A 25042-nucleotide genomic window follows, 5' to 3' on the forward strand; every position below is an offset into this window, starting at 1 on the left:
TCTTGCCTTTATTTTTAATTGTTTGGTTTTGGGGTTTTTTAATGGGGTTGGAGTTAAATTTACCTATGATACTACGAAGAAAAGTGGTTTCCAATTTGCTTGCTAAAGGCAGCTGTCATTTTTAAAACACCAGCTGGACTAATTAAGATTTAAGCTAAATAGAAGGTATTCAGGATGTTCCTCAGTAATATCTCTTTGCGCAGAATATCTTATGACAGTGTTTACAGCAGAGTGTGATAAGTACTTCAAGTTGGGGTTTGAGTTCTTTTCATTTGAGAAGTGGAATCTAGAAAACCTACTGGCCCTGCTAATTCAGTATGAGTTTGTGTACCAAGGGTACAGCTGAAATGGCATCCACTCATCTTGCTGTGAAAGGTATTGCTGTGATGTGTTGAGTGGCATCACTTAATTGTATGTTGTCTTACTAGGTGTGCTGAACATGCTGCTGACAATGCTGAATGTGTTGCTGGTGATACTGCCTGTCTTCAAGACCCCTTACGTGGAAGAATTTTAGGGGTTGCTGTGCAGATCGATGGACGTGGACCCCTATGCCAGCATGCAGGTTGGGATGCGCGTAGTTCGTGGAGTGGACTGGAAGTGGGGCAGCCAGGACAACGGTGAAGGGAACGTTGGGACTGTGGTTGAGATTGGTCGGACAGGCAGCCCAACCACTCCAGATAAGACTGTGGTCGTGCAGTGGGATCAAGGCAACAGAACCAATTATCGGACTGGATTCCAAGGGGCTTATGACCTTCTTCTGTATGATAACGCACAAATAGGTAAGTATAGCATGGACAAGAAGGACAAACACTAGTGCTGTAAACCCGTCTCCTTTAGTCTGTGTAACACCTGCCTCATGCTAGCTGGAGTGTTAAGCCTTTTGCAACTGCCTGTGGACTGATGCTGAGCAGCAGTGTATGCTCAGCCAATTCATGGCGATGAAATTCCTGTTTGCCTCTATGCAAAAGCTTTTATTTCCTCTTTCTTTTTTCTCTGTGGGTCTAACAGTTTTGCTGACTTTGTCATTCTGCTAGATTCTGGCATGAATTAGAATTCTGGGTTCTAATTGAATTCTGGGTTCTACATGAATAGATTCTGGGGGAGAGTCCCTTAAGCCAGGAAATGGATACTTCATATTACACATATCACTTCTTATTATATTATTGCATCATCTTCAATACATGCACAGTACATGATTTTTCTCTTTAAACACGCTGATGCAGTTCTAAGAGCCTGGTCAGCCTGGTTTCCTCTGGATTTTGTGTGGATCTTATATTCCTTTGCTTTTGTTCTCCTAGGTGTCCGTCACCCTAACATCATCTGTGACTGTTGCAAGAAGCATGGTATACGGGGAATGCGGTGGAAATGCAAAATGTGTTTTGACTATGACTTGTGCACACAGTGTTACATGAACAACAAGCATGATCTGTCTCACTCCTTCGAGCGCTATGAGACAGCACACTCACAACCGTAAGTGGTGCTATAGGGGAAGTCGAGTTAAATATGTTGAGATTTATAGGTCGCTGTTCTATAGCAGTGGTCTCCAAAATGGAGTGTGTGCAAGATGATCTACTGAAGTGCAGGAATAAAATAATAGAACTTCAGTAGTACCTGTCTGTATAATTTGTAAAGAAATAAACGTACTTATATTGGGGGGTGCTCAAAATTTTTTTACTGGTAAGGTTGCATGATCAAAAAAAGTTTGGGGACCACTGTTCTATAGAATACTCTAAGGCTAGATCTGGCACTTTTATGGAGCTGCTTGAAAAAAGACAGCAAACAGAAATCAGCAGAAAAATTAAATTAAGGTGAAAATTCAAAATGTTTGTCTGCTCTGCTTTTTCTTTTCCTCCCCCCCCCCCCCAATTAAATTGTTTCATAGACATGCTTTGCTATGTGCTGTTCTCAGATAACTGAGTGGCCACAGGGAGGCTGACGGGAATCTTGCACTCCCAACTTGTTGATTTCTTCTCAGGGTCTATACTATTTACTGAAGAACACCACCTTCTCGTTTACTCTGTACTCTGCCTCTGCACGTTAGCATTATTGGTAGTGAATGCTACACTGATGCCTGCGGAACAGTACCCATAATTTTATGCTCATTCATGATGTGCCAAAACACAGAGGTCTGTTCTCCTGTCCTGAGGAAGAACTGAAAAATAATCTCAACAGTAGTTTCATTTGCACTTCCTAAGGTGGGCATGAAGATGAATCTTGTAATCTTCTTGCCTTTTGGAAAAGTAATAGGAAACCAGCTCTTGTCTCTGTCATTGATTTTCTTTTTCTTCCCTCCCCCCCCTTGAAGATATCACTGTGCCTTGCATCTGTCTGTGAAATGAAAAGCGTAATTACTTTGGTAAAGACGGTGGTGTCAGATTTGCAGCTGTTTTTCCTCTCATATGGGAAGCTCTTTCTGGAGTTGATTACCATAGTTTTGCCAGTGCGGCTGAGCCAGAATTCTGAGTGCTAGCAAAGGGATAGATGTTGCTGTCCAAAGATGTCCCCTCCAAGCTTTGAGGTTTGTCTTTATCCACCAGATTAGGATGCTTTTTGAGCTTGTGTTAATATGACAAGCCAGCCAGATCCTATTGTGAAATAAGCTTTGTGTTTTCATGTATGTATAAAAATAGATGTATATTTTTTTTCTCTCTCTTTCTATGAATATTATAGTTAGCTCCAAGTAGTTACTCAGAGGTGCCTGCTTGTGTCTTTTATTTGAGCACTAGGTACACTCTACTGTTAAGGTACATAATCTTCCTCACATTTAAAGAAAAAGAAGTAGGCAACAATTACTGTAAGAGGCTGCACTGTTGCAGAGCTGTCCCAGTTTTCTGGCCTTTGCATGGGTTCTCCAGGGCGCTGCACAGTGCTGCATTCTCTTGGGCAGCAGGCCAGCTCTGTTGCCTTTCCTGACCCTCATCAGGAACCCCCCAGAATGCTATCGTTTATCAAAAGGCAGATTGTTAGGCAATTTCTCCCCAGGACTCTTATCCTCCGCAGAACTTGTTTCCTTTTCTGAGGAATCTGAATGGTGAAAGGTGTGAATAGAGCAATTTTTCCTTTCAAGGCTTGTATCTGACCTGTGTCCAGGCTGCCATTTGAATTAGGCAGTAGAGTGCTTGCTGTCCGTGTGAAAAGAGAGCTCAGAAGACTGCCAGTGAACTTGCCAGACCTAGTACTGTCCTGTGTGAGGTATGTGACTTTCACAAAACACTGCAGCGCCGCTCTGAATGTCACCGAAGCACTGGAGGGCTCTTTGGAGGTAGAACTTGATGGCTGATGGTGCTTGCCTCTTAGTGACTTTTTGGTTTGTTTGGTTTGTGGTTTTTTCCTAAGCTCCTTTGCTTTTTTCTCCGAGTGTGGTTCATTCAGTGGTTAGAGAAGATGTGATATAAATTAACCTTTTTTTGAGTTGGTAAAAAGAAGTCTAGACATAGGCCAGAGTCTATGATACCAAATCTTTTGTTAAAGTAGCAGTATTCTGATTTACATTACTGTGTGTTAGCAGGAGCAATGATCTTCCTAATACCTGGCAGCTAATATAAAAAAAAAAAAAAAAAAAGTGTGTGTGTGACATCAGGGACACAGCATGAGCCTGTCAGATGTGGCAGTGGTTTCTGGGAGCCCCAATAAGGAGTAAAGGAAGAAGCAGCAGTAGTTGTAATTGGATAATATAACATCTTTCCTGCTGTTCCTACGTGGCAGGTATTGAATGTAGCCGTGCTGAGGGATGGAGAGAAATTAGAAATCCGCAATGAAGAAGCTTCCAGTTGTGGGAAGCTGCAATTTTAAAGATGAATGAAAGGTGCATATTGTGATTCTTAGACGTCACTAAGCTTTTAGAGAAAACAGGCTGTCAGAAATGCTTTTTGTTTCAGTCATTTGACTGAGTTGGGTGGCAGAATACTGTACTATAACTGCAATGCATATGTGTTTTATGCAAGAGCTTTCATACAGGGAGCTGGCAAACTGAACAATTTTACTCAGAAATGTCTTGCAGTGCAGGAGCAGGAAGAAGTAGGAACACCTTTGCTTTAATGCAAATGTAATCCTATGATTTGTTGGTCTAGTGTTCCGTGGATTGCTCTGCATTAAGAATGGAATGTTCTGATTTAAAAAAAAAAAAGTAAGTGAAATGAGGGGCAGGGAGGGAGATCACCTTTGAACAATGCCCCAGAGAGGATTTCTTCGGAATAACTGAGGTCTGAGCTGTAAAGACACATTGCCTTAGGCAATGCAGCATCCTTTTCGAAGAACAGAAATTGCATACTTATGACTCACTAGGACTATCGCTTAGATCACTCATCTCAATTTTCTTGCTTAATAAAATAGAAGAGAAAACCTTTGGCAGTTTCCCAAGGACCAAAAAAAGCTGTTTATTTAAAAAGACGTGGTAACTGCTGTGTGGATTTGGGTTTTCTTGAGGTTTTGTTGCTACCTGCTGTTGTTTGAATGGCTGTGAAACACAGGATGAGTCTCCTTTAGAGATCAAGATTCTCTCACCTCCTTTCTCTGGCAGGGAATGGGAATCTTTTGGTTCTTTACAGTGAGCCTCAAGCACAGTAGCGTGTTGCTTTTAAGACCCAGGCAAAGTGCCGTGATGAGCCCCATGGAGTGTTAATTAGTCAGAAAGCTTATGAGGGGAGTGGATGGAGAGAGAGCCCACCAAATTTGACAGCATCCCATAATCTTGGTTTTGCATAAAGAAGGAGGAGCTACTTATATGTCATTGATTGTAGCCCTCAGTTTACCATCAGTGACATCAGATGTAGAACCGTGGAATGCAGCTGTATTACGGAGCTGTCGCATCAACTGTCTCTTTAACCCAAGATCAAGAGCTGGGAACTTGGAGTCCCTCGCTGGTCTCCGTTCTTGGTCGGTTGTGTGAGAGCATCGCCATGCATCCAGTCTTGCAACTGCTGCCATCACTGATCCTGTGACAGAGGAAGCGAAGGCCTCTAGTAGGACAATTTCAGAGATCGCACTGTGATGTCCGTGCGCGGCAAAGTGCTACTGCCCGCGCTGCTGTTGCCAGACCCAGTGTGTGCCACCTGTGCAGCTAAACCGAGGCGAGGCCAACACATAACGGTTTGTAGCAGCTCACTAATCCTAGGATTTAAGAGGCCTTATGCCCAGACAGACACCGCAGAGGGTTCCCAATCAGTTTTCTAAAGAGGCTTTGAAAACACCTTTACCTGAAGGCTATTTCAGGTCTTAAATGACCTGAGTTTGAACCTGTGGTGGCAGGAAGTACTGATTTTTTTATATTTTGCCATTTGAAGCAATCTCTTCCTGACATCTGCCAATTGCTGGTGTTTTTTATTGGTCTTGTTTTGTTTGAATTTTATGGCTGTTTTGGGAGAGGCTCTTATACTTAGTTTAAAAGGATGGACAGCTCAGTTTCACTGAAGACCTTATTTTTTTGCAATCTTGTATCCATTTGCTGAATATATGCTTAGTAATTGGAAGAGAAATCAGTGTCTGTAAGCAGGATAGCAAAGCAAAACTCATCAGGTTTATGTTAGGGCTGGAATAGTCAGGCACACTCTGGTGAGTTCTGCAAATAATCAAGTCTGAGATAATCTTCCTCTTACACAAAATATTAGTAGTATTATATTCAAGTGCAAAAGCAGCAATGGCATTTTGCATGCATCACCTTCTCAGGGGTGATGCTAAGCTGAATTTCAGTAGAGGATGTGGTGCCTTTTCCCCAGAGTATTTTCTAGACTTCACTCACCAATAAATCACAACCTTAACAAATTTTCAAAAGTCCTGGTTTTTTCTGGAGAACAATGGAGTTGGAGGAGCCAGTAACCTACACAGGGAAATGTTTTGTGTAATCAAGCATAAGAAATACAAATATTTTCTCACGTTGTGTTTTATACTGTAGTCAAAACAGAGTTTGCAGTTATTTTCAGCCATAATTCTTCAACCAGCTCTGTCTGGTCTAGTTACCAGTTGGATTTCCAACTCGGATACATTACAAGAACAAGTGCATGCTATCGTTTAGGTATGCATGTGCAATGCAGACCCATGCAAGGCAGCTTTAATAACCTAGCCTTCCATCTGTGACTGCTTATACTGCAGGGCCTGAACTAATATAGCAGCTGAGTGACAGCTGCTGGGCGTTTGATTACTAGGCAATAAAGGGGATGCAGGTTTATTTACTGTAGTGACCTCTTCAACATGTGTTATTTATGCAGTGTCAGTTTAAGCTGCTAGACTAAGAAATTTTGGTGAGGAACGTTTTGAAGCAAATCTGACTCTTGTGTGATGATGTTTGTTTCCTAACTTTTTAAAATGCTCATTAAGTATTAATGAATTTATTAATATGAATTTATGTATGAATTTATTCTGTTAATGAATGAGTATAATTTTACTTTTTAAAAACCCCATGATTTACCAGATAAACTGCCTAACTGTACCTCCTTAAAAAAAATGTACATTGCAGAACACTAGGGCATATCCCCATGCTAGGGCTTCCTTTATTTAGTTTGGAATACTCTGTTTGATTTGTGGAATAGGGATTAAATTTCAGTGACATTTTCTGTTTATCTTTTCTGGAATTACATGATCAAAACTGTAAGCAAGAGGAATCTTCACTAAAACATCCTTAGCCTGTGTTTTGAACTAATAGTCATGTTTAAAGGACGAGAACAAGACATTTCACCTCGTATGCTCACCAGTGCTTCTGCATCATTCTCAGTACGATATTCTGCCGTTAAAGGCTGCGTATAGACATCTCCAACATCATGGCTGAGAAACCTTCTGTCTGCAGTACAGTGTTGAGTCTTAGGTACGCACACACATTTTAGTTCACATTTAGTAGCCTTGGTCTGAAATCTTGCCCACTGTGGCTTTCCAAAACTGAGTCTAAGACGAGTTAGCTTTGGAGGTTAGCAAAAAAGACAGCAAGCATTTAGCCCAACTCAGACCTTGCGGTCTAAGTTATAAATGTACAGCTGGTTTTGTGAAGAACTGTGCCTTGGCAAGGAAGGATAGGATTGACAATGGAAATTCCTGGTAAAGACAGTTCCTGAAATAGGTTTCTGTGATCCTGATCCCTCACTTACTAGCGTCCTTGTCTTAGTCTGGTTCATGCTTGAGCAATCAGCATCTGCCTGCCATCTGTCAGAATTTCCTTTCTTTATCCTTTGCTGGAAGTGCTTCAGTAAAAGCTTTGCTAGGGAGGATTAGAGAAGCTAGAATTTCTTGCATTATTGAGCCTGGTTTTACGTGTAGTTTCTGTAAGATCTTTGTGTTGGCTTTTCTTGAGGTAGCCTGTGTAGATCTTTATACATCCTAGAAGGAGTGTGGGTTTGTACCCACCGTGAGCTGAGATTCTAGTTTACAGCTGTGCCTTTCTGAGGAGATTAACACAATATTTATGGCCTGCTACCTTGCAGGGTGACCATCCCTTCTGCTTTCCAGTCCTGTGCATTGTGCTTGTTTCTTCAGATAAGAATTTTCTGCAGTGGAGAAGTTTCTGTCTTGCAAAATATGTTAGCTGTGCCTGGTATGCAGCAGCTCTGACTTCTTGCAGGGCCTCAGATCACTACTGCAAATTAAAAGCAGTCTCTGTTTAAACTTCTCCAAGTCAGTTGTTTTGGGTCTCAAATCTCTATCTGTAAAGCATGGATGATGCTATTTTTCTAGCTGTCTGGAGCATAGCTCTCGGTGATGTGAAAGGCTATGTAAGCACCGCGGTGGAATCTGAGCACAGGCAGAATATCCACGGGGGGTGGTTCCCAGCATGCTGAAGAGAGACACAGCTTCATTCTGTACAGTACATGCTCCCAAGTGTTTTCTGGACTCTATAGTAATTTAATATCATTGGAATTTGTAGGGCAGAAATGGCTGCAGACTTTGGCTGTCATAATTAAAATTGTTATTAAAGGCAATATTGCAGTGATTAAATTTATCCCTAGGGTATTTTTGCAACACGCTAGTAACTTTGGTTGTTATCCAGTATTTGGAGCAAAACATGTTGAATTAGATTAAAACCCAAGATGTGTTGGCTCAGGACATCTGGTTCTTGCATCATTCCTTAGTGTTGCTGGTCAGCAGCATGGTTCAAGACAAGGTCAAAATTTTTGTGAGGCTAGAGAAAGAAGGCAGTTATGGTGGGTTGCCTCCAGCTTTTAAGTAGGATGGGAGATGGAATTTCTTACACTTCTTTCTTCTTTAAGGAAGCTCAGCTTTTGGACTGGTCAGCTTTGTTTTCCTGGTCTCTAGCCACAAATTTCACTGAAAGTGACAGGTTAATATGAGAGCTGTTGAGACGGGAAATGACCGCTGTTAAGTGATTATACAAAAAGGGAAATTATGCTAGGAATATAATGAATGGTGGTTATTTTGCTGTTTAAACATCTTGCTTAAGCTCAGCTTGGTGCTTTATTTTGCTGTCACTGAGAATCTTTGCATTGAAACCCCTCCCTTGTGAGAGCAGGGTTTGGAGGAGAGAAGTATATTTTTATCACTTTGTCTCAGGGCTTGACTAAGACATCTTTGATAAATTGTTAGAAAAGCATTCAACAAAATACGGTGAAAATAGCATGTTGTAGCTAAGCCGTTTCAGATGTAGTATGCAAATCCATGCTGGTTTTTGAAGCCAGTCTATAGTGCGTGACACAGTGCAATAAAATGAATGCTGATCAGTGTTTCTTTTTAGCTGAGCTTTTTCCTAGCCCTCTTTCATTATCTTCTCTTTCATAACAACTGCCAGCCTTGGTGGTGTTTAAAACAGACAAAATCTCAAACGTTCAAAAAACAGTCTTCGTCTTCCTCCTGTTGAGCTACAGTCTGGATAATGGACATTCAACGATTATAAGAACATGTGTAAATAATCTCTCCCTCTTTTTAAACACATTAGGTTGTAAAGCACAGGTGGGAGATCTGTTAACAAGTTAAGAAAGGTAAAAGACTTAGGCTTTTGATGGATAAGTAAACAGTGAGTTCAAGCATAAGCTTTTTATCCTTCCGAGTCTCCACCTTCTCTCTCTAGGTATTAGATGGAAAATAAATACAGCATTCTGAGGTCAGCCCTACCCCTGGTAGGCTTCCCCTCCCCTTCCCCTGTGGAACAGCTGCTGAACTTGGTTTTGCTCTGTCTGGTCTGGGAGTTGCCAAGAGCATGTCAGGAGGAGGTGTGCAATTACGGCTATGGATTGTGGCACCTTGGCAGTCACCTAGGAAAGTGGATTGTACCCTGGGCGAGCAACACAAACAGGTCCATAAGGACTTTGGTGGCTTGGTATCTCATGAGAAAGCTTTCTGCTAGGGAACAGAGACTAGGAACAGCACGCACAAAACCAGCAGAGAAGCTGCTGTAACGTTATGGGAATTGGAAGCTGCTTTAACAGGACATCAGACCCCCTGTTTACTATCACGTAGGTATTTTTTTTTTCTTTTTTTTTTTAAGATGGATCAGTGTGTATGCCTGTGATGCCGATTGCAGGGCAGATAGAAAGGTCTGTGTTATCCTGGAAACAGTCAAGCCACAACACTGCTGGTCTAATCTGCTCTGCTTTTCAGCAAGTGAACTAGGCTGTGCAGTCCACAGCTTAGGTTATGAAATGTGCTGAACTCCTTGTGCTTTGAGCTAGGAGACTGTCTGAGCCGTTAACGCTTTCATGCAGTGTACACCCTAGTAACATCCATAAGCATTGCCTTAAACTTAACGATGGGATACAAGGGCAGCTGAAAGTCAGCTTCACTCTCCCTCTGAAGTGATGTCAGACTTTCTGGAGAAATTACTGACTTTCTCCTTACACCTCTCTTCCCCCCCCCACCCCCAAGGCTCTGTTTTAAAGATATGTTTTAATTGCGTGAGACTTATCTTAATTGACTTGGGTGTTCTCCTTTGGGAAGCATGTGGATTATAAGTGGCACAGCTGGCAATGAAAACTAACGTGCCCTCCTGCTATGATGTTTAGGATTGCTTGATGATATTTGTAGCAGGACTTCCCCTGCTCTGTGTAAGGCAATGGGGTGAAGTTGCTAAATCCAGATTTTGATGACTTTGGTTTGCAGACATCGTACCTTATGCTGTAGAATGCTGGTAAATAGTTATGGTAAAAAGTATTAATTTGCATGCATTCGCAGTAATTACACTTGGCCCTCAGTGTTGCCCTAATATAATTTGTGGTTTGTGCATCTCGGAGCATGTGGGGAATTTTTTCTTCTTTGGAGCTACTAGATTTTATTTTTGCCCTACACAGCCCCCTCAAGGCTCTTGAAGTTCTGAAAGAAGGATGATTTTTTTTCCTTCGTGGCTAAGCATGCTGTGTGCAAGTGAGTGAACGTAAGCATTTTGAATCTTTGTGTTTATCAACTTCCTGAGTCAGCAAGATGCCATTCTGGTGTCTAACAACATGAGAGAGAGACCCCACCGCAGTCCTGCTGCTTGTGTGTAGGTATGTGTTTGTCTCCGCAGGCTGTCACTGAAGTGTGCCTGTTCCTTATGCTCACATAGCAGCCTTTATTCCCAATTATCTGCATCCCACAGTTGAGAGAAACACAGAACTTTTTTAAAGCTCACCATAGATCCCTCAATTTTTGATAATGTTTGAAGATAAACCTGGATCTTCTTTTAGCTCAGTGTATTATTCACTGGTTGTCTTTCTGCCATCAGTGGAACAGTACCGAAGTATTCTGACCTTCCTGGGGAGAGCAGCTTTTAGGATCAAAGACCCTGTTCAACTATTTTATTGTTTTCTCTCACTTCCTACATGCTCTTCAGAACTCAAGCCATGCTTTTTTGTATGGAAGTGTGGTACACTTGGTCCTCATATGACAGACCTCGGTTGGAACAGAGCTTTATAAAGTGTGAATAGTAACAATAAATTAATTTTTTTTTCTCTTACTTTGTTTTTCCAGAGTCCTAGTGAGTCCTCGACAGAATTTGACTCGCATCACATTAAAAGGGACTTTCCAGGGGGCTAAAGTAGTCCGTGGCCCCGACTGGGAATGGGGTAACCAGGATGGTAAGCTTCTTCTGAGATGTCCTGTAAAACACCATTCATTTTTTTTTTTTTTTCTTTTTGCCAAATTGCTAGTTGAAAATGCATGTGCTGGGCAGTAGCTTCTAGGGGAGCTGTTCAGATGATGCAGGTTGCTGTACTTTAGAGTATTAAATATTATTTGTCTTCTTTGTATTTGTTTGAAAACATATCTGTGACAAACTGTATGCATTCATTCAGGGTGTGGGAAGTTCGTTCTGCTGCTCCTATTTCATAGATGTGAAAACTCATGGGAACCATCCTGGAAGATCTTGTATAGAACTAGAAATGTACACCGTGTTACAAGAAAATAAAGATCCATCTTTTCCTGAAAAAGCTTTGTATTCACAGTGGGAATAAGGCTTGTCTAACTTTGTATACAGTACTCCTTTTTCCTTTGGAGTTCTTTGGAATATCCTTATTTGGACACTTCTAAGAACAGTGAAGAGAAGTGATCTATAAAGAGTGGAGCATTAATGAAGAACTGTTTGCTGTGGTTGCTGGAGAATGGTTTCTGCTTTCTGTATGAATTGTAACTTCAGGCTGAAAATGCAAAGGGACAAAAATGCCTTTTCTAGAGCTGCTCTTGGGCTATAATGACTGTGTCTAATTCACTGATACCAGTTTCTGTGTAGTGCTACAGGGTTAAGGAAACTTTACTGTCTGTTTCTATTCCAGAGCCTTGTACACACTGTAATGTTCACAGCTTCTTTTTTCCCTTAATAATTAAGTTGTAAGTCCAAAAGTTTCCAGTGTCGACTCCCCCATTTATTGCAGCTCTGGGTTCAGTGGAGGACATGGATATTTGCAAGGTCTGAGAGCAAAAGAAGCTTATGCTCAGCACAGCTTATCCATCCTTTTGAGATCAGATCAACATTTACATGTCTGAGACTTGTGTTGCTTACAATGATTGTGACCTGAAAGCAGTTATGTGTGCAAGACAAGGGAGAAGAAACATAAGGCCAGCCACTCAGCTGGTCTCTAGTGAGTATCACCTTCTCTTTGATGGAGCTGCCCCCATCCACAGCCTTTTGCTCTTTTGAACTTAGCTTCTTGGTAGCACTAACACATCAACTCTATTTCCATTTAAGGAGGTAACATAGAAGTAGAGGTAATAAATAACCTTGCAAATTCTATAATAGGGTCCTGGTACGTTTATGTATTGATCATGTGGTCTTGTGTGTCTGGTAAGGGCAGTAGCAGCTAGTTGAGGAATCTGATCGAATGGTCTTGCTCTTATTTGCCTGTGTCTTTTTAGTATTCCTGCTGCCTGAGCCCTTTGTGGAAATTAGCATTGACTGCAAAATTTGCCAATTGACCAAACTTTTTTCTCTGCTGTGGTCAGGGTGGACCCTGGCAGCTCTTCAGTCACTTCAACCTTTTTATTGAATACATATTATTCCTTAGTACCATTTCTCGGAGTCCAAACACCATGGAAGTGGAAGCTAGTGCACTCTTCAGAGAAAAGCCTCTGAACAGGGCAAGGGGGGAGATTACTTTTTGTTGTTGTTCAATCTGAATCCCTGCTGCAACAGACAAATGTTAAGTTCTTTTGTCACTGGTGCTAAGTTTCTGTCAGCACTAATTCAAGGCTGGTGATACCTACCAGGTTTCTTACAGACTGGAAGAGCGGGAAGAGGACAGCAATCTGCTACAACCTGTCCACGTTAATAATGTAGTCAAAGGAGCACAGTGTTGCTGCAAGATCACTGTATTCCCATACTTGAATGTTGGTACCATCCAGAGGCTCTCCTTTCCCGTGGTCAGGAACTGCATATTTGATGTAACCTCCTTTTCTAAGAGCTATCATCCTGATTAATTTTGGACTGGACAGTTGTTCGTGGTTATCTGCAGAAAGGAACGTGAAAATTGCTGTTAACTGCCCTATTGATAGATCTGGGTTCTAGCCTGGAAGGCTTTTTTAGGCATAGCTGTGTAGGTTACATCACAGAAATGCTTTTGGTAAATTAAATTGTATTTTCGTGGATAATATTCACATGCGTGGATATCTGGAGTGCTGATCTGGTAACTGGCTGCAGTGTGAATTGTGTACAGAACCGGGATCTACCTGCCATTTCTAGGGAGAGATTTTAAAGGCAGATAGGATTTAAAAAATATTTTTCTTCCCGTAAAAATCAAGAGATATTGGGACTTTTTGATTCTCAGCCCAGCCCTCTAACGGTGTGTTCTTGTTATTGGTAGAACTGACAATAAAGCCCACTGGTTTGTCTATATTATGCTTTTTAGATAGATATGCAGTTAGATGAGGAAGTTAACTCCTTTAAGCTGTTAAATTCCAAGACTTTGCAGACAACTAGAAGCTCAGTGGCCACCTGGTGAGACAGACAGATGTTGCTGTCCCCGTTCAGGAAAGCACTAGACCAGTGCTGGGACTTGCCCAAGTTCACACAGTGTCTTGGCAGCAGAGTGAGGTAGGGAATCTGCAAATTCTGACTGCCTGTCACTAGGTTCGGTGTTGATAGACTGTTGTCTCTTGGATGAGAGTATGTCCCATGTGCCCAGCCAGATTTACCTTCTCACAAACTTATCCTTCTGTTCTGGATGGTTTCAACAGTACTCCTGTTGCTTGGTCAGGTGAAGAGAAGTACCAGAACAAACTTTACTTGATGTTCCTCCACCTGACCGGTGTTGGGGAGAGATTAAAGATCTTGGGTGGATTTTGCAATGCTGCTGTGTTTTTGTCTTGCCACAGTGTGGTGCCATGACACTGCGCGTTGCCTAGCTAGACAGTGTTTCTGTACACCAGGAGGAATGGCTGCTTCTACACAGAATTCAGCTTTTCCATATTTGTATTCCAAAATAAAAGGCTAGCTGGCTTTCAGTGAGTTTAATGTGGAGATTCTCTCCTAGTTGGTCAAACTGATTTGTCTCATGGTTTAATTTCTGTAATTAAAAAGGTGGCTGAGATCTCTTGTTCCTTCTGCAGATCAAGGTGAATCACGCAAGCTGTGAGGAAGTTGTATGAGCTGCCAAAGAATTTTTTTGTGTGTGTTCCATTTCCTTCTTTCATGTATATGAAGAATGCTTGACTGGAGGGTACTGCTTCAGGCAGCAGTATGCTGTCAGTGAAGCAGACCTGTGTGCTTCTGTTCAACGTGTAAAGCTGGCCTATGGTAGGGCCCCACAGAAATCCTTCCTGGTGGCAACCTCTCTGTCAGAATTTCATCTGCCCCACCTATTGACTTTTGGATCTGTGCCTGCTCCTCTGTGGTGAATAGTTGGAGAACTGACAAGTTTTTTCCTTGTTTTTTACTTAGTTAAGATAAAAATGTCAATAAATTATATCTCAGTAAACATCCCAGTGCCAGGTGAGTTTCTGTATATTGATCTCAGTGAAAATGAAAGCTGGACACTCTTTTCCCCTCTTTTTCCATCAGGTGGTGAAGGTAAAACTGGACGTGTGGTTGATATTCGTGGCTGGGATGTAGAGACTGGACGCAGTGTGGCCAGCGTCACGTGGTCTGATGGTACCACAAACGTCTACAGAGTTGGACACAAGGGAAAAGTGGACCTGAAATGTACTGTGGAGGCATCTGGTGGCTTTTACTACAAAGAGCATCTCCCAAAATTAGGTGCGTAGCGACAAGTCTTCTATTGAGAAATTCTGATTCACGCTGCCGTTTTCTGACACTAAAGCCATTTCTCTTGGAAGACAGAAAACTAGCAGGTGGTTTTATAAAGTTCCCACATAATGTGTACCATTTTTAAAAAGTCATCTGTGTGTGAACATACTGCTTTATTTCAGAGTGGTTAGTAAAGTAGTTTGGCCTTTCAGTGATAAGATTGTGTAAGACCATCAGATGCCCACAGCTGTATCCCAAGGAGGGATCCTCTGTCAAGGCAACTTCTTGCTGCTGCAAATGCATGAAACTCCCTTGGGAGTGCCTGCATCTGTCAGCAGAGAATTAAACCGAGTGTCAGTTTTGTTAATCCAAAGTTTTTCATTCTTCAGGCAAGCAGTGGTCCAACTGGTATTCACTGTGCTTTTAGAGAGCAAATACTATTTTTCTGGTGGACCAAAAAGTGTGTTGAAGGGGAATGTGACGAAAGGGAGATTTCTGAGAATGGAGCTGCCAAATACTTGCCCAGCAGGGAGATTAGAAAAAGTCATGGAAAAAGGTGATGTCTGTATTGGCAACTTGCTGCAATCCACCTTTCCTCTTACCTCTGATGAAACAGAGGAAACTACTTGTGTTTTTGGACTTGCAGCACTTTTTACTAAGGTGTAATTTAGTTGGTTTTTTTTTTTAATGAGGTGCAGGGGCCATCTTTTGCTCCTCTGAAGGAAAACAGAGAGATCTGTTCTTGAGTTTGCAGCAGCAGAGTCAGGTCTTTCTCATTCATTTCTCTCCCTGAGCAGCTTGGCAAGAGCATGAGGGAAGGGTTGGATGGGGAGCTTATTGCTAGGGGTACGGCCTCTAGCTGCACAGGAAGGCTGGGAGGGTAGAGCACTCTACAAAGCAAGCTGTGTGGCTGCCTGTGGAAGAGAACTTATTTTGAGTACTGTGTGGGTGTGTCTGCTGAACAACAGTTGTGGGTGACTGAATTGCTAAGAACAGCTACTGATGTCTGACATGACATGAGAGGCATCGTTCAAAGGCATTCCCCTGTCTGGGAAGGGACAAAATTGTGTCTTGTTAGAACAACCTCATGTTTAACCCTTATCAATATCCAGTTAGAGCTAAATCCTCTTCATCTCTCTACCTAGTGAGTCCCGTAGAGTGTGTAGGGCATACTCCACCATGGAAAAAGGGTTTTACACCATTCTGCCCCAGTTAAGCCTATGTTAATTTGCAGCCCTCATTACAAAGCCAAATGAGACACAAAGCTTATTATTGCATCCTGCATGTATGTGGGTGGTGTCGTTCTTGTCTTTAGGAAAACCAGCTGAACTGCAGAGGAAAGAAAGCACGGACAGGCATCCATTCCAGCATGGGGACAAAGTGAAATGCCTGCTGGACATTGACATATTGCGGGAGATGCAGGAGGGCCATGGTGGCTGGAATCCTAAAATGGCTGAGGTAGGCTTCTGCTTGCTCCTGTTCTCTCGGTAATGTATCAGTCACTGTCTCAGACTACATAAGTAGGCACTGGCTAGGAAATTACCAGAACATCTTTGTGTAACGTGTTATCTTCTCTATTTATATTGTGTTGACTGAATCACAAATACAAATTCTTTAGCGATAGGACACTGGCCCAGATAAATCTGTGTTGTATGAGAATTGCCTCCTGGAGCCCTGCATAATTTCTAAAAGTCTACGATGGGTCAAAAGAGTTGCTCAAAAGTCTTGGAAGCCAGTGCAAAAAACTAATGGCTGGTTTGTTTGTTTTTAAATGAGCCGTGGATCTTTTCCTTGGAATTCTGGATCCATTCCTTTTTTTGGCTTCTTTTGTACTGTGCGTTACTGCTAATGAAAGTTATGTGTTTTGTCAACAGCGGGCTCTATCCCTGGCCAGGGCTAAAATTTCTTGGCCCATATGATGTTCTTGGAGCTTAGCCCGTTGTCTTGTCTTTAGTTTGAAGAGCTATCAGTCTGTTGTCACCTGTTGTCTAAAAAAACCTCAGACAGTAGAGGAAGTAAAGATAGAAATGACACCCATTACTGTAGGATAGCATCTCAGGGGGCCGTCGTGGAAGTAAGTTTCCAGGGGGTTGTGAACATTTGGTGTGGGCTTACATTCAGACAAAATGATAACAGCTAAATGAATAAATTTGCCATTTACATTAAAAGGTCTGTGCTTTTTGTTTCTCCTTAAGTCAACTTTCTTGGCTTTTAATAGTCTGCAGATATTGCCCAAAATAGATTAAATTACCTTCACATATTGAAGAAGGCAGTACTGCTGTTGCGCAGTAGATTTACTGCGAGACAAAATCACGTTTTGATACTCACCATTACAGTAATAAGACCTGTCTCTGAGCCTGTATTAGTAACTTGTATAAAAGTGGCTTTCTGGAGAGGGAGAGAAGTGTACCAAGTGACCCAATGCCTGCTACGCTTGAGTCAGTAAACTGAATAACCTGCAGGTCTGATTCTGAGACAGCTGTCTGAAGCCTTGGTGTATGAAGCAGTGCTATAAAATTATAAAGATATGTTATATATGTATCCTAGCCCAACCTGCCCTGTAGGTGAGCAGTCTTTTTGAAATCAGACTTTAAAATGTCAAGACAAACTATGTCATTTCAGTTGCAATGTGGAAATCTATTAACTGAGCATTGGTCTTTTTTTTTTTTTTTTTGATTGGCAGGCAGGGACTTATTGTCTTCTGGCATGAACTTTAAGAAGGCTATCCATGGAGCCATGAATTTTTTGTTCCAGCTAAGGCCTTCATCCCCAAAGCTATAGTTTTGGAATGTTGCTGTGTAGCTAACATAGTCTGCTAGGTTGTTAAACCTCTGCACTTCTGAATTCCTGTTGTTGGTGAATGCAGGTGTAGAGAGGGATATTAAACAGAGAAACAGTAACTTCCTGTCATCTCAGAAATCGGTACTTTTTGTCTCCTTCAAAACTCTCAGCTGCTCAGGACCTGCCAGAATCAACAGATATAGAATACTGCACTACACAACTATACTTTGTTTTCTGTGGTCCCCTCTACCATGCCCCTTTTTTTTTTCCTCTCAGATCATGCCTTGCTGGTATTATACTGCAGAACAATGTTGTAATCTCTGCCCACCTTTGTAATTTGGAAAGAGGAGGACAATTTTTGCTGCATTTTCAAGGATTTTCACGCTTTGTATTCCTGTCGCCCTCCTCCCCTAATGTGCTGCTACTTTAGAGGAGCTTCTTAAGCATCCCTCCCTCCTTTTGGGAAAGCACCTTTCTCTCCTTTTGCAGAAAAACAATGACGGCATCTCATTTAAAGCAGGTTTGGGAGCACTGTTAGTCTGTGAATTGGAAACAGTGGGTAATTTAACGATTTATGCCTTGGATGCCTGCTTTCCCCACTATTAAGCAATGTGATTTATTTAGGGGGTTTCCCCTACTGTTTTTTTTCCCCCTATCAAAAGTTCATTGGCCAGACAGGGACTGTGCACAGAATCACGGAAAGAGGGGACGTGAGGGTCCAGTTCAACAGTGAAACCCGCTGGACTTTCCATCCTGGAGCTCTGACTAAGGTAGGTGCTGATAGGTGAGCTTGTCCAGAATTAGAAATGCTGCAGGTAATAGCTGTCAATTTAGCCTGCCGTGTTAGGACACAACGTGTCTCAAGCAAGTGCCGAAGAAATATACTGCTATTCTAAAAGCGGTAGTTCTAGGCAGAATTTCCTGCAGGCCATCAAAGCTAAGACAGATGGTTGCAGACAGCGGGAGTTGGGCTACTAGGCTGTTCAGTTTTATGAACCTTTGCATTTCAAATGTTGTAAGTTCTTAAGGTAAATTCAATTTCTGAATTTCAGCTTCTTTGATAAGAATGGTAACAGTAGACCTACAGTAGCTCAGCCTTCTGCAGCTACCTTTCATCTGTGATGAATGTTCTTCCACATCATTTCCGTTTGATTTTGTTTTCTTCCTTGTTCTTGTGTCTCCATGTTATTCTCCTTTTTGCATCTTTCTTTGTCTCACTTCTCTCCAATTCTTCTGGATGACCTGAGTCTTTAATCCAGCTCTTCTAATTTTGTGTCTGCATTTCTAAAGCTCATAGCTCTGACCTTCCCCAGAGGTTTGAGGACTTGAAATGTGGATGATTAGAAATGGGGTTAATAGGTACAGGAGGAGCTGCTGGAAGACTACAAAATTCTGAAAGATCTGAACAAGGTCACAATGCTAAAAACTCCCAATACCAATGGAAAATGCAGTGTCAGACTGTTTTGCGTAGAATTAGTCTACTTTGAAAAGTGTGTTTTGACAGTGTTCCCTTCTTAGCTCAGTGAGCAGAGGGAGCATCTGGCAAATTACCAGTACAGATAAACTCTGGTTTCCCTTTTCTGTTTTAAATAACAAACAGATTTAACTTCCTTATTAAAGTGAATTAAAATCTCCAGTGCCAAGTCAGGTATAGTGAGGAGGTGGACCAAGGAAAGCTCCATATGTACTTTATACTGGTATTAATTATAAATGGTTTGAAGAAGAAAGAAAAGAAGAAACCTGTTCTGTCCCAAATTATTTCTCTACTTAAATGTGCACTTGGCTTAAAACAGAAATACCCCAGCCCTTGGACTGTGTTTGTTTTGCAGTGCAGTGATTACAGATTTCTTGGTGCCTGTACTTATGTTTTGTAATGCCTTGTTTTTGGAGTCAATGGGCTTCTTGTTTGGTTGGGTTTTCTGAGAGTGGGGGTGGGGTGGAGGGGCTGATTGCTTTCTTTTTTTTTTTTTTTTGGCTTTGTCCCCCAAAAGCTTATGACTTTCTTTTTCTTGTAGCTCAACACCTTTTGGGTTGGTGATGTTGTCCGGGTGATAGATGATATGGAAACAGTGAAGCGATTCCAACCTGGTCATGGGGATTGGACAGATGAAATGGCACCTGTGAGTGCGCGCCAGTTCCAGGACAGTCCAGTAACTTCCTGAGTTTTCCCAAGCAATTAGTAATAGTGACTGGGCTTGCTTTGCCCTCCAGTATTCCTGCTGGTCAGTGAGCGCACAGACCTTTCTGGGACTGCTGAGGCCTTGCAAAATAAATGTTGCCTAGTGCTATTGGCTATCAGTAATACAATCCTATTGCAGAACCCAAAGCAGAGTGGGGAGATGGGGAATCTGACACAGGATTTGGCTGCCAGTAAGTCACATAAGACATTTCACTAACCAAAGTAAACAAGTCCTCTTACGCCCTCCCTAATTCTCTGGAATGAGGCAGGAAAGTGTCCAAGTGGAAAAATGGTCTGATCAGACCAGTATGGCTAAAAAGCAGAATACAGGTGTCCTCCAGGAGCAATTAAATACACAGAGGAAACCTTTCCTAGTCCCAATTTTATCAGTTCTCTCAGGGTTCTTCAGACCATGTTTTGTTGTTTCACTACCTTCCTCTCCAGACATTTGTAATGTGTCTGGGAAACCCTTCTAATGTAAAACCAGTAATAGAGAAACTGCTGAGGAACCCTCTGGTGTCCTTGAAGTGGGAGCTGTCTGTGAGTGTGTCACTGTTCAGTGCTTCTTTTCACACAGCAGGAGTGCCGCCTGCGAAACCACTCTTAGAAGCATTGCATTGGCTCTGAGATGCAAAGCGTACTGCATCTTACCTTTTAAAAATCATTTCTCTCTTTCCATTGCAGACCCTAGGGCACATCGGCAAAGTGATCAAAGTCTATGGGGATGGAGATTTGCGAGTGTCGGTTGCAGGGCAGTCCTGGACGTTTAACCCAGCTTGCCTGACAGCCTATCAGAGAGATGAGGAAGCAAACCTCATGACAACGGAGAATGCAAAGGAATCAAAAAGTGAGATAGTGAGAACAGAGATGTCTGATCTGTCAGGGGTTATGAAATGGTTGCTCTGGTGTAACAACAGCAACTCTCTTTGGACAGTGTTAAACTCCAGCTGCCTGTTCTTCCCCGGACAGAGTTCCAAAACCAAGCTGTGCCTTACTGGGGAAGCAAAGCTGGTCTTAACAGGAAAATACAGAATTTAGGACTCGGGAATGCTAACCATAGCACTGCCCTAGGTTCAGTATTTGCTTCTGCCTTGGATCTGTCTCAATTTCCTGTTCCGTCCTGCTGCATTTCCTGTCGAAGAATACTAATTCTTGAATGCATGTGAAATATTCCCAGGTCCCTTGTGTGGAAGTGTTGTCAAATTGATGATCATTTTGCCCAGTCTGCCCTGAAATTGAGTTTGGGATCACATGATGTGTAGAGGGGATTTTGTCTGTTTTGCACATCTGCTCATAAAATTTTTTGTAGCCTCACCATACTTATTTCCCTTAGATGTCAGGATCGTGCAGGAGAGAGGACAGACCTGCCGTGTTTTTTTATTTTGCTATGTAGATGGGTCTTAAACTGTTTGCTCAAGTTAGACTTCAGGGCGAACTTGCATACGAGCCCAAGCTTTGTAACTTTGCTCTGTCTGGAGAACTGTAACACCTCTGTCCTCTCAAGCACTCAAAAGTCTGTAATTAGAGGGCCCATCTGAAAGGACCTGTATTTCTTCCCTACAGCATCCTTTCCAAAATCATGCATCCCTCTTCAGATTATTTGCCTTTTAGTAGTGATTTTTCTGTGTTGGTCTTCTGTAGCATGGTCTCATATCTTTTGGGTTCTCAAAACATCAGACTTGTAAAGCAAAAGTTCTGTGTAAGCCACAAATTTGTAAAGCACTTTGTGTGAGCTAAGTATTAGAGGCACAGCAGGCCCATACAGTGGTTATAGAGCTCTACTATGCCAACTGTACACATGTATATGCGTGTTCTGTGGCCCTCTTAACCTGCAATTGTTTCTCATTCCTACCAGGTACTTTGGTTACTGTATTGGAGAGACTGCTGTCCCAGAAGACAGAGTTAGAGCATGCAGGCTGCCTGGTCATTTGTGCAGCACTCAACAATGCAGCTAAAGTTCGGGAGCTCCTTCAGAAGTACCCAGACAAGGCAAGTTTTGAAGACATCCTGAATGGTTACTTTTTGTTGCTCCTCTTTAAAATACCGTCATAAAATTTTGTAGTCGAGTAGGGAAAAGGATGGGAGAAAAATAATAGATTTTTCAGACCTAGTATTAGCTCCTAACAGCTGGAAAATTATTTTGCTGCAATTTAGGATTAAATTTCTATGTTAGATGTGCGTATTTTATGGCTCTAGTTTGTGGCATTAAATCTGAACTAGAGTTAAGTCCTTACAGCACGTTTCCAAAGCTGGCTTTTCCCAGATTTCCTGTATGGACGCTGCACCTGGAGAATTAGGGGGAGAGGGATTTATCTATATGAAAACAGTAGCAAGATGTCTGAGTATGTAGCCTCTGTTTGAAAAGAAAGCCAGGGGTTGTGTCTGGCTGAATGTGTCTGTCCTTAGATGACCTTGCAAAACAGTGCTGTTGGAATCAGGAGAGAGAAAAGGTGCCCAGATCCTGATGCTGTACATGTCTGTGCAGTGTCTTATCTTATGTCTGACTGGAGCAGGGAACTGGGCTTGACTTGTTGCTGAACAATTTATGTGCTTGCAGAGTGCCAAACTGTTAGGATCACATCTACTCAAATCACTGCTCTTTCAAGCAGACTGTTTGAGGGTTCAAGCTCCTTCAGTGAGGGGTACAGGGTTTATAAACAGGTTAAAAAAGGAGAACCAGAGAACAAAGTATTTCAGCAGTGTCCTTGGAAACCACCGGTAACAAAATATAAGTTTTGTTGAGGCTATGTCTGCATGGCTGGCCGGAGCAGCTGGATGCGTGAACCAGGAAAACTAGGATCAATTCTGAAGGAACCCCTGTGAAGTTGATTTAGTGGTTAGTTGTCTGGTATTTATTCTAGTTCTTTACTTACAAAGTTAATGGGGCCTCTCGAGATGAGCGGAATAGACAAATACCTGCAATTGTCGAATTTATCCCAGATAAGAAAGTGCCAAGAGTCAGGAATCCATTATGTTATTAGTTATTTTTATTAGATTTCTATTTCTATTCTAATATTTATACTAATAAATTAGTTCTTTCTATTAGAGTGTTATATACAGCAAGAGGAGGCTGGATTTGAGGCTCACTTAGTAATGCAAGCTGGAATTGCCAAGGCCTTTCCACCTTATCAGCATTGTGGTGTCTTTCTTGTGTAAATGGAAGAGCAACACAGTGGCCTCTAACGCCTCTGTGCCTAAATGACTTACCCATCATTTTGAGTGAATCAATGCCTGTCCTGCTCTCCTGACTGCTGTGTAGAACCAACTGCAGGGAAAAAAAGCTTTCTTCTCCTTGCCAGTCTGCTGAGGTTTTGCTAGCTCCTTCATCTCTTCTCCTTAGCCTCCCACTGATTTTAGTAGCTTGTTTTCCTTTTTTTTTTCCCCTTGCCTTTCAAACAGCCTCTCTTTATTCTTCAGTCCCTTTAATTCTCAAAAAATCTCATTGCAGCACTTCAACGCTGTGATACCCCCTCCAGCCATTGTGCCCGGTAAAGCACCTGGAGTAACACAGAACAATGGGGACTTGGCATCTTCAAAGCCTTATGCAAAGCTAATTTGGTCTGCTCACGCATTTTCCTTTCGGGGAAAGGAATTGTTGGCAGAGATGTCAAGAAGTATTCTGCTTGCAGGCATAGAGGGATTTGGCATCAGAGCTGCAATTAGAGCCCTGGCTTCCAGCTCTGTTCATTTGCTTCTCTGTTCTTCACTAAATGTACTGTCCCCTTCCCGTTTAGAAATATTCTGGGACAAGGTCAGCCTTGTAGTTGATGTACATAAAGCGGAGTCAACAGGGCACAGATTCTGATTCGCATTTTTGAGCCTGCAACTGTTCTGCAGCTCGTGACTTCTATCCTGCTAGGTCTGCTCTAGATCAGAGCTAAGGCCTGAACACAAGGCAAGGTCTTTCCTAATCAAGCTCTTTGCTGGGTCTCTGCCCTTCCTGTAGGTGGATGCAAAGAACCAGGGCAGAACTGCCCTGCAGATTGCCTCCTATCAGGGGCATCTGGATGTTGTGAAGATTCTGCTGCAGGCACATGCCTCTGTCAACCTAAGGGATGAAGAGGGGGATACAGCACTGCACTACGCAGCTTTTGGGTAGGATATCTTTCTTCTTGCTATCTCTGATACAAGACCTAAAGGGCTGCAAAAGGACATTTCTAGATATAAATGGGCAGTCTGCGTGAAGGGTGTGTGGCTGATGGAGGGTTTTCTCTGCTTTTACCTTATGTTAGAAATTGGCCTTTGAGCTTCAGGGCCACAAGTGCATTTCTTAGCGCAGTAATTTAACCTCCACAGCTAGGTCAGTTTCCATGCGAGAAATTTTGGGGGGAATCGCAACAAGTGATAAGGAGGTTTTGGTGATTAGATTTTTTTCAGGGTGATGGCGGGGTGGTTTGGTTGGTTGGGATTAGTTTGGTTGGTTGATTTCTGTAAGTGCGTATGTTTTCCAGAGCAAGGTGAAAGGTTGAATTGTGTTGTCAGTTACCAGGGAAGAATTCATCATTAAAAGCGGGAGATTCCTGTTGACATAAAGCAAAGAGAGAGCAGATTCTAGAGTACATATGAGGAAGGTTTTGTTGGTGGGGTTGGTTTTGGTTTTTTTAATACTAAGAGGAAGTGGGATGAGGTCAAGAAGATACAAAACCCAAGAAGTTCTGTTGCCTTGCTAGGAGGAAGAATTTACTGTCTGCACAGGACTGAATCTAATCTGTCTTACTCCTTGCTTTTAAATCAGAAACCAAGCTGAGGTTGCCCGTGTGCTTATTGGTAAAGGAGCCAGTGCAGACCTGTTAAACAATGCAAAGTGCACAGCGTTGTATGTTGCTGTCAGTCAAGGATTCACAGAGGTGGTGCGGACCCTCTGTGAGCTCAACTGCGATGTCAACCTCCCAGTAAGTTTTGGGTTTTGTGGGATCTGGGGGGGGAGTGTTTGTTTCTTTGAGGCGGGGAGGTGCTTCTTTATGTCTTATACCGTTTGTTGCTTTGTAGAATTTGAAGGTCATTCTCTTAAAATGCACTACTGTGCCTTGCACAGCGGAAGCATTCCTCTAACTTCAGTAGTCTGAAATTCCAGGTTTGGGTCTGCCCCTTCATCATCGTGAGTCTGCTCCGCTCAATCCAGTAGCACTCTCTCTGCTGTGCTGGACTCAGGCTTCCAGTGAGAGCTGACCTGCTGCTAGCGTGTGTTGTTGAAACACTCCTGTTCCCAGCAATAAGGAGTGGTGAGATTTTCAAGACTGGCATTTAGGAACTTGAAGGGCAGTGATGGTGAATTGGACCCAGCCCGTTTTTAGGGTGTGCTTGTATGATGGTGGGACCGCACTGTGCTGGGTCAGTCTCTCAAAGCTAGTTAGGAATGTTAGCACCTCTCTACTCAGCAGCTGGTTTCAAGCCCTGGGGGAATAATTTCACAAAGGCTGCTATGGGTGCCAGTGATGTTTGGCCTAGAGTTGATGTGACCTGGTGATGCTATAGATCTTGTCTTGAACTGGCCCTCC

General features: G+C 42.4%; 1 protein-coding gene across 5 annotated transcripts in view; it reads left to right on the forward strand.

The window, feature by feature from the left end:
• MIB2 (MIB E3 ubiquitin protein ligase 2) overlaps window positions 1–25042 on the forward strand; it is a 52901-nt gene that overhangs the window by 17413 nt on the left and 10446 nt on the right. For 3 of the 5 annotated variants that reach the window (XM_072884211.1, XM_072884212.1, XM_072884213.1), the window contains 11 exons: window positions 429–779; window positions 1299–1470; window positions 10879–10985; window positions 14399–14593; window positions 15900–16042; window positions 18028–18135; window positions 19381–19485; window positions 20229–20391; window positions 21400–21533; window positions 23491–23639; window positions 24280–24436. In XM_072884211.1, the coding sequence (XP_072740312.1) occupies window positions 533–779; window positions 1299–1470; window positions 10879–10985; window positions 14399–14593; window positions 15900–16042; window positions 18028–18135; window positions 19381–19485; window positions 20229–20391; window positions 21400–21533; window positions 23491–23639; window positions 24280–24436 (1680 nt within the window). In that variant the 5' untranslated portion in view covers window positions 429–532. Of the gene's footprint in view, window positions 1–428; window positions 780–1298; window positions 1471–10878; window positions 10986–11840; window positions 11985–14398; window positions 14594–15899; window positions 16043–18027; window positions 18136–19380; window positions 19486–20228; window positions 20392–21399; window positions 21534–23490; window positions 23640–24279; window positions 24437–25042 lie in introns of those variants that run through there. The other 2 variants (XM_072884214.1, XM_072884215.1) reach the window with 2 other exon arrangements.

The sequence above is a fragment of the Ciconia boyciana genome, chromosome 19 (genome assembly GCF_034638445.1).
Source record: "Ciconia boyciana chromosome 19, ASM3463844v1, whole genome shotgun sequence".
Lineage (NCBI taxonomy): Eukaryota > Metazoa > Chordata > Aves > Ciconiiformes > Ciconiidae > Ciconia > Ciconia boyciana.